This window comes from Tigriopus californicus, chromosome 5, assembly GCF_007210705.1.
Source record: "Tigriopus californicus strain San Diego chromosome 5, Tcal_SD_v2.1, whole genome shotgun sequence".
NCBI classification, from domain to species: domain Eukaryota; kingdom Metazoa; phylum Arthropoda; class Copepoda; order Harpacticoida; family Harpacticidae; genus Tigriopus; species Tigriopus californicus.
In genome coordinates, this window is record NC_081444.1 from 9,253,749 (window position 1) to 9,263,066 (window position 9,318).

The 9,318-nt window shown below is 46.1% G+C and overlaps 1 protein-coding gene across 1 annotated transcript; it reads left to right on the forward strand.

The window, feature by feature from the left end:
* Positions 1 to 214: 214 nt before the first annotated feature.
* On the forward strand, positions 215 to 2,425 carry LOC131880009 (uncharacterized). The gene is made up of 2 exons (XM_059226506.1): positions 215 to 2,005; positions 2,082 to 2,425. Exons 1-2 carry the CDS (start codon positions 236 to 238, stop codon positions 2,097 to 2,099), a joined length of 1,788 nt encoding a protein of 595 aa, XP_059082489.1. The 5' UTR covers positions 215 to 235; the 3' UTR covers positions 2,100 to 2,425.
* The last annotated feature ends 6,893 nt before the right edge of the window (positions 2,426 to 9,318 follow it).

The following is a 9,318-nucleotide window of genomic DNA, read 5'->3' on the forward strand; positions in this document are numbered from 1 at the left end:
TGTGTGATAATCTACGCATGGACAGGATCTGTGCTTCGTGCGAACAAGAATAAGAGACAGTGCTCATGTGACGATACCTCCCTAACCAGAAAATAAAGACTTCCACTTTTAACTATATAGTGATGTTAAGACATAACATGGCGCAGTCGGCAGGATCCGCACGCTATGTGTGGTCAAGAACTGCGATTAAGTTACTCCAATAGTGCTGCACTGAACTTATTTACGGACAAGTGCCATGGCGGAGCCAAGTAAAGCCGATATTGCAATGACGGCCTCTAACCCGATCAGTGCGGCTAATGGTACCATTCGGGCCATGGTTGGCCACTTCACCCGCGTCGAGAACCAGATCAAGGACATCGCAGCTATGGCCTCTTCATCAAGCGTTCCGTCGACAACTTCTTATGATGAACTATCATCGCTCCTATCAGAACTCAAGTTGAGGCAAAGCAACGTATCAACGGCCTATGATACATTGATGACAATTGATCCGAACGCCATTGAAAAATCGAATAACAGGTTAGACGATATAGCTAAAAAGTACTCTTCATCGGTTGGTTTGGTTAACGACGCATTAGCCCATTTGGACGGTCTGGTATCAGTCTCGCCGGGACGAGTATCGTTCAAGGCCAATATCGGTCTACAACCGTTTAAATTATCTCGAGATGCTAACCCAGAGGAGGTCCGGACATGGATACGTGCGTTTCGAGCATTCTACTCCACGTCAAATATGCAAGTCCTGGCCGTGGTCGATCAGCAGGCGTATTTTCTTGCGTCCCTGGAACCAAGCTTGGCTTTAATTCTTAGTGATTCAATTGATGATGCCACACCTGTCTTATCGGACGGAGGCTGCGTGGAACTACTTGAACAAAGGTTCCGTGAGGTCCATCCAGTCTTTGCTAGGCGTTGTGCATTATTTTCATTTCGCAAGATTAAATCGACCCGATTCGCTGACGCATATCATCAATTACGCAAACAGAGTGATGAGTGCGAACTCTCCTCTTTCAATATTCAACGCGATCTTCTGGCATTTATTATGATACGATCCTGTGACGATGATCCTGGGCTATATACTAGACTACTCGAGTTGGATAACCCTGACATGACAGAATTGTTGAGACAAGCTAAGCTCTATGAAAATGCCCGCCACCCAGTCCCCTCTGAACACGTCGCCGCTTTGCGGGAAACAACTTCGCCACAAGAAGTTCAGAGACCGAAGTCGTGGATATATGTTTGCCATGGTTGTGGTAGCGAACAACATAAAAAGGAACAATGCCCTTTTAAATTCACAACATGCTATGACTGTAATAGGACAGGCCACATTGCTAATGTGTGTGGTGAGTACAGTCGTGGACGTAAGCCATACAGAAACAATGCAATGTCGTCGGGGAGAAGTCCCTACAAGAGTCCTAAAAGAAATCGAGAACGTCGGACTGGAACACCTGTTGAGCGCAATCGGTCATCGTCATCGGCGCGAATATCGGCCATAAACGAGTTCACTACCAAACACGATACGCCACGAATTCTTATCACTTGCTCCTTCCGGAGCAAAAAGTTACTTGCAATACCAGATACCGGAGCAACCAGGACTGTTCTTCCCTTGACGGCTATCCCCGATGAAGCACTCATTAGGCCCTCCCGTACTCGCCTGTCTGCTGCCAATGGAACGCAAATGGCGTCCACTGGAGCAATAACGTTCACTGCAACGGTAAATTCAGGACCAGAAGCAATAATAGACGCCTTGGTCTCAAAAGACTTGACGGGTCCTGCTTTAATATCTTGGCACGATCTCATGGCCCTTGGGATCTTGTCGTCAGACTTCCCCACTCCTGCACGACAAGATACAACCGTCGCTACTGTTCTAACCATGGAGATTGACAACTTGGATGCGATAAAATCCGACTTTGCCGATGTCTTGTGTAATTCGTTGGGTGCTGCCTCTGGATGTATCAAAGGAGAGCCAATGAAAATAGTGTTGGATCCAACGACAGAAGTTAAACCAATCCAGGTACGTACGGCTCGTCCAGTCCCGATTAACCTCCTCGAGATGTCCGAAAACCTGATTAAAGAACTTCATACTTCAGGTGCCATTAAACCAGTAACAACCCCCACTACCTGGTGCTCTCCAGCACATTTCGTGACTAAACCAGGGGGTAAAAAGGTCCGCCTTGTAACAGACTATCGCCAATTAAACAAGGCAGTCCTGCGTCCCGTCCACCCGTTTCCCTCAGCCCCCGACCTAATGAGACGGATACTTCCCAAGAGCAAATGGTTTGCCAAGCTGGACGCAATACACGGATATTTCCAGGTTCCCCTTGACAAGGAATCAATGCCCCTAACCTGTTTCCTACTTCATAACGGCCGGTGGATGTATACCGTGGCACCCATGGGCTTGAACTCGTCCTCGGATAATTTCAACTATAGAACCGATGCGGCTGTGTCTGATTTGGTGTGGTTATTAAAAATTGTCGACGACATGCTCGTCCAAGCTCCTACTGAGCAAATTTTATATAAGCGTCTGCGAATTGTTTTGGCAAGGTGCCGCGAGGCTGGAATCAATTTGTCCATAGACAAGCTTGTAGTGGGGCAGTGTATTAAATTCGCTGGTTTCGTTGTTTCCTCTGAAGGTGTGAAACCAGACCCGGACAAGCTCGCTTCTATAAGAGAATTCCCAGTGCCTCGATCAGTGAGTGATGTTCGCTCATTCTTGGGACTCGCAAATCAGTTGGGATCGTTCCTCCCAGATCTTGCCCATGCCACTACGCATATCAGGAAACTGTTGAAGAAATGCAATGCATTTGTGTGGCTTGATTGCCACACTAAGGAATTTGAAGTAGTCAAGAAGCTCTTATGCTCTGCCGTCATCGTTAAGCCATTTGATCCCGCGCTACAAACAGAGTTATTGACCGATGCGTCACGCCTACACGGTTTAGGATACGCCCTAATTCAAAAGGACACACAAAGCAAACCTCGCCTCATACAATGCGGTTCAATCTCACTCTCTCCAGCTCAACAGAACTATTCAACCATAGAGTTAGAATGCTCAGCAATCGTTTGGGCAATTAAAAAATGCAACTATTATCTCAGGGGTTTGGCTCAATTTCACCTAATTACGGATCATAAACCACTATTGGGCATCTTCTCCAAGCCGCTAGCATCCCTAACTAATGACCGGCTACAACGAATGAGAGAACTCCTTATACCGTACTCATTCTCAATCGTATGGACTGCAGGAAAGCAGCACTTCATTGCTGACGCCTTAAGTCGTGCGCCATACTTCCCTTCGGATTCTTCTCTTGACATTGTCCGCTCCATTGATATTGAAGATCCAGCTTTGAAAATCGTCCTTCAAGCTATCGACGGTGAATATACCACGCTTTTCAGATGTGTTCAAGATGGAAAATTGGACCACGACCTAGCTGCCTATAAAAGCGTATTTCCGATGATCACCATTGATAACGACGTGTTGTTATTGGGAGATCGCATCATTGTACCTCATAGTGCTCGACCCCGTATTTTGGATCTACTTCATCTTTCTCATTCGGGCATAGTTAAGACAAACCAAATGGCTAAACAACTATATTATTGGCCAACAATGTCAAATGACATCAAACAACGGATTGGAAGGTGTTCAAAATGTATATCGCTCTTGCCATCTCAGTCATCTGAACCCCTGCAACAAGAAGTTGCACAATACGCTATGGAGAGAGTCTCTGTTGATCTCTTTGAGATATCTGGATCAAATTTTCTAGTGATGATCGATCGATTCAGTGGATACCCATTTGTCCAACGCTTGCACTCAACGACGTGTGAAAAAGTTTGCTCCGTTCTTCTAACTTGGTTCCTAGACGTTGGTTTCCCCAAGTTCATCAAAACTGACCAAGGCCCCCAATTTCGAGCCACTTTTGATTCGTTTTGCTCTGAAAATGACATCCGTCATACAACTTCGAGCCCTTATCATGCCCGTAGTAACGGGTTAGCGGAATCGGCTGTCAAGTGTATGAAATACCTACTAAAAAAATGTGACCTAAAAGAGGAACCATTCCGACGCGCTCTTCTAGAATGGCGCAATACACCACGTAATGACGGCTTTAGCCCCGCTCAAGGATTCTATGGACGACAATTACGAACATTGCTTCCCATGGCCGCGTCACCACGAATCACAGATCAAACACTTTTCACGAACGCACGTCAAAAGCGTCGAGCAGATACCCACATAGTTCACCCAGGAATTTCCTTACCACCTCTAAATATTGGGGACCAAGTTGCCGTCCAGAGTCCGATTGACAAATTGTGGTCAACAACAGGTGTTGTGAAAAACATCCATCAGCATGGTCGATCATACGATGTCGAGACTGATGGGGGAATCTTTCGGCGTAATCGGAAATATCTCCGATTACTCCAGTACTGCCCGCCACCCATTGAAAATTCAACTACATCAGCATCTCGGCCTTTTAAAACAAACCCAAACCCAACACGGCGCAGCCCACGCTTGAAAGCTAACCGATGTGTCAAATTTGCCTTTCCAATTCATCATTATATCTAATTTCGGCACTCAATTCTTGCCCATTGACTATCTTCACTCGAGGCCTTTTAACTTTTCCCCGGGGAGGGGAGATGTGTGATAATTTACGCATGGACAGGATCTGTGCTTCGTGCGAACAAGAATAAGAGACAGTGCTCATGTGACGATACCTCCCTAACCAGAAAATAAAGACTTCCACTTTTAACTATATAGTGATGTTAAGACAGTACAGTATCAGTACAGTATCAGATACCTTTCGTACCTTCTCTGAACACTGTACAGTCCCAACTTTTTTAGCCTCTCCCAATATGAGAGCTCTCTCAATCCTGTGATGTTCCTAGTGAAACATCTTTGGACTTGTTCGACCTTTTGCAAACCTGCTGAACTCATTGGAGCCCAAATGGGTGAGGCATATTCAAGATGTGGCTGAACAATCGACTTGTACAGAGTTAGCATCGTGATGCTATCTCTGGACTTAAACGTGCGATATATCAAACCACACATTTGAAAAGCCTTACCCACCTTCAACTGGATATGCTCATCAAACTTTCCATTATTTTGGAGGACTACACCTAGATCTTTCATAGATGAGACCTGCACAATATCTTTACCTCCATTATCTACAAGTGGAGTATGTAAAAGAGTTGACCCAAATGTCATTGAGCGGAATTTCATTCCGTTCAGGGCCATATTACTCTCAGTTACCCAAGAGTAGATTCGATCTAAGTCCTTTGTAATGTTACTTGAATCTTGGCCATTCCTACCAGAAACTAACTTTGTATCGTCAACATAAGAAGAGAGACTGGCAGTAATACTAAGCTTTTGAAGCGGGGCAACGAATATTATAAACAAGAGGGGCCNTATTCCAAGTCTGGATAGCCATTCAATTTCTGTTTTAGTTGGCTTGAAATATGCATAAGGTATAGATCGGGCCACGGTTAGGTTGCAAGGTTGACTCCCATCTTTTAATTTAATCATCATGGGGGCGCCAAGAAGAGTGCCTCTCATTGGTCGAAGTTCATCTTCTGATCCAAAGACGTCCTTGAACGCCGTTCAATTTCTGTTTTAGTTGGCTTGAAATATGCATAAGGTATCGATCGGGCCACCGTTAGGTTGTAAGGTTGACTCCCATCTTTTAATTTAATCACCATGGGGGCGCCAACGACGGTGCCTCTCATTGGTCGAAGTTCATCCTCTGATCCAAAGACGTCCTTGAACTCCGACAATAACTGATTTATTGAGGATGAAACGGGGTCCATGACCGCAGCAGATGCTATTGCTGAGGGAAAAGAAGTTGGGATAAAGTGAAGGCCCTTACAAACAGAGAGGGACAAATAGTTCCGATCCGAATTACCAACGAACACTTCGGCTTTTACTCGGAATTGGTCGCGAGCAAAAACAATGATAGCGGAACCTTGAACGGGAATGGCAGAACCATTGGCTGACCGAATGAGTTTTGATCTGGGGTTGACCAATATGCCCAAATTTGAAGCGTCGGTGGGGGTAATAATGGACACATCAGCACCGGTATCAGGGATTGCCATGATAGACCCTATTTTGAGCATCTTTTTCTTCCTTTTTTTCCTTACAGCCCTGGTGGCTGTAAGGATGTCGACCTTTACCAAGGATGACCACTCCTGAGGATTTGAGGTAATGGAAGAGACGGAGGTGGGTTTCAATTCACGGGTTCGCTTTCGGCACGAGGAAGCAAAATGGCCCTTGTGGTGGCAATACGTGCACTCACAGTTGGCTGCTGGACAAGAAGCGGAGCCATGTGATGAACCACAATTGGAACATTGGGGTGTCATTTTAGATGACAAATTTCCTGTAAGGAATTTAGAACTTGGGAATGACCTTGAGCTAACCTCGGGCGTTCCTCCTTTGTTGCGATAATGTTTCCCAGAATAGCTCTTTTTTGTTTGTATTCCCGAAACTGAATCGCGACCTTGAATGATGCCAACATCGGACTCGGCAGTTTCCATGGCTTGGAGGACTTCGATAGTGGCGTTCAGGTCTCGGGTAGGCGTTGCAGCAAGAACTTTGGCTCGCGCTCCGTCATCCCGGATTCCAAGGATTAGACAAGCTTTCACGACAGCCTCGGCATCGATATCGCCCACATATTTAACTTGTTTCTTGAGTCGAGCGACAAAGGTAGAAATTTTCTTACCTTGAGCTTGGCGACTTGTTAACAATTCATGCCAGTCCACGTTGACTGATCGGCGTGTTCGAAGATGGCGTCTTAAAGTGTCCAATATCTGGTCCACACTGTACGATGTATCTTCTGCAATATCATAAACGTCCCGAACAAGGGCAAGCATTCCGGGAGTAAGGAAAGTCCAAAGGGTTGCCACCTGATAATCTCGGGGACGAGCAGTTACCCCAGCAACTTTCACGAAAATATTGTAAGAGGCCCTCCAATCGTCGAATTGTCGAATATCTACATCATCATCAAGTGCTGGAGGAGATCGAGCCACAGGCCTATATGAGGACACAGATGAAGAATCGCTAGAGAATGGAGGGCTTCCATCCGCAACAGCAGATGGTGCGGGACGACGGGAGGCTTTGGCCACCACGACTTGTCTCAACCAGGTTTGAATGCAATCCAGCTTCTCCATAATTGAAGACGAAATGGCAAGAGCAGCCTCCGCAGTCTTGGATGCATCAGGATCATTGACTTCTAAGGCAGCTCAAATGCATTCGTCGTAACGTCCAAGCTCTTGGAAAGCACGTTTAAGGCGATCAACAATTGTAAGTCGATTGTCCTCTGGGACCTCTGCTCGTTCCATAGCGGTATGAATGGAATAAACTGACGTAAGAGATTTCAGGGCACGTTGAGTCGTAAGTCGTGTACCAGCTAGATATGCTTTGGCGTTGTCCAAACTAGTGAACTCGTAAACTTTGTCCGCCATGTTGAAACATGGATTTCACTGTCTTGTTAAGGATGTCAGGACCGGTTCAATTGCCGACTGCGCCATGCAGTGTTAGGCTACTGAGGTAACGAATGGTAGAAACAATTTAAGAAAACTATCCACTTATATTTAATGATATTGAGATCGTACAACAGGGAAGGTTCCAGACCAGGGTCTTAATGTTGGGGTCCCCGTGTCTCGTGTCGCAGGGTGACCACTGGATATATCAACGACCTCTCACTCTGAGAGCCTATTCGTGACCTCGCTTCGACGGCGAAGTAGTGACTCTTCCCACTTTCGGAGTGGGTAGTGCCCAAATACGCAGTCGAGGTAACTTAACTCAATCACAGTAGTTCCAAAGTCTGGATGAAAACCCCCAAAAACATAAAATTTATGCTTAGAACCATGACAGTGTTAAAAAGAACAATTTGCATCAACATCGGAAACAGTGGTGGAGGAGGTCCAGGGCTGCCCAGAAGAACACAAGCCTCTTTTATAGCCCTGCAGAGAACCCAAGATTCACGTAGCCTTCAAGAAAGTGAAGAGCAATGCCCCATCAACTTCAGGGGTCTCACCCTACCAACTTTCATCACCCAAGCCCAGCCACTCCTCCAAGAACTCTTCAGCCTCGCCCTGCATTCTTCTTTCTTCCACCAGAGTGGGTGGAGTCAGCTACCATTTTCATCCATAAGATGGTGCCCAGAGACATTTCAGACAATCATCGGACCATTGCCCTAAAGAACCCTTTCTTGAAGATGATGTCCACCCTACTAGCTGCTCACTTCTCCGGATTGGCCGAGGATAGGGATCTCCTTCCCCAGTTCCAATTCGGTTTCTGGAGAAGCCGCTCTGCCACCACATTAGTTGTTTCGTCCACCGGCCAGGGGTGAAAGGTCCTGACTTATTGAATTCCCGTGGTGAATGGAAACGTGGAACTCTTGAACCCAAGCACTAGGAAAAATACCTTGATAGCTCTCAAAGATGGAGAGCACCTAGTCCATGGGTTTCAAATTCTTAGACCTATCTTAAGGCCTCCAGTTATAACCTTAATCAGGGCATACAAACAATAGTTCCAGCTTCCTTTATCAGGGCCTGAAACAAACATCAATTGACTAAGGATACAAATTGATAGCTACCTCTTTCCCCCACGGTTACCGATCAATCTTTGCTGCCTGGCATAAATCTGGGCCCATCTTCAAGGCTTACTATCCTGCAAAATGTGTTCACTATCCTAGTCTAAATGCGTCTATCAAAGTCGACCTCTACTCTAGAGTCTAACTACTGATTTCTGCTACAAGAGTGATGGACTTTAGATACAGTTGCATACAAATCACTTGTTACCTCTACTCCCTACGATGCCAACACGATCTCGGTCGTCTGGGAAATCTAGGCTACTCCTCAAGGCAAACTGTACAGTTCAATCTACTTTATTAATCAAAAACACGCCGCCTATCAGTTGTCTCGCTCCGGTAGGAAAAGAGGGGGAATTGTTGGGCCAATGGAAAAGGGGATATTCACGTATGAAACAATGGGTCACTAATTACTGATCAATGTCTGGTGAGATAATCCAGCGGAGCTGCTCGGATGACGTCCACTCGACGGGATGGAAGGTCCACTAACAGAGTGATGAAGTGCTGTACTCAGACTCGGCACTTCCCAGGTCTTGTTGCCCTTCTGCACGGCTTCCTGGGTTTCCGACTCCCATACGATGACGATCCCTGTCCTTCGAAACAGTTCCCACTTCTTGGCACCACAACAATGGCAAAGTCCCGCACTTAATGATGGCAGGTGATTATCCCTCATTGAGGCTAAACGGGTTGTCGCAGTAGCTCATGGTTGAATGTGTCAGCTTTCTTGTAAACTGTCGAAACCGAGAGTTCAGTCTAT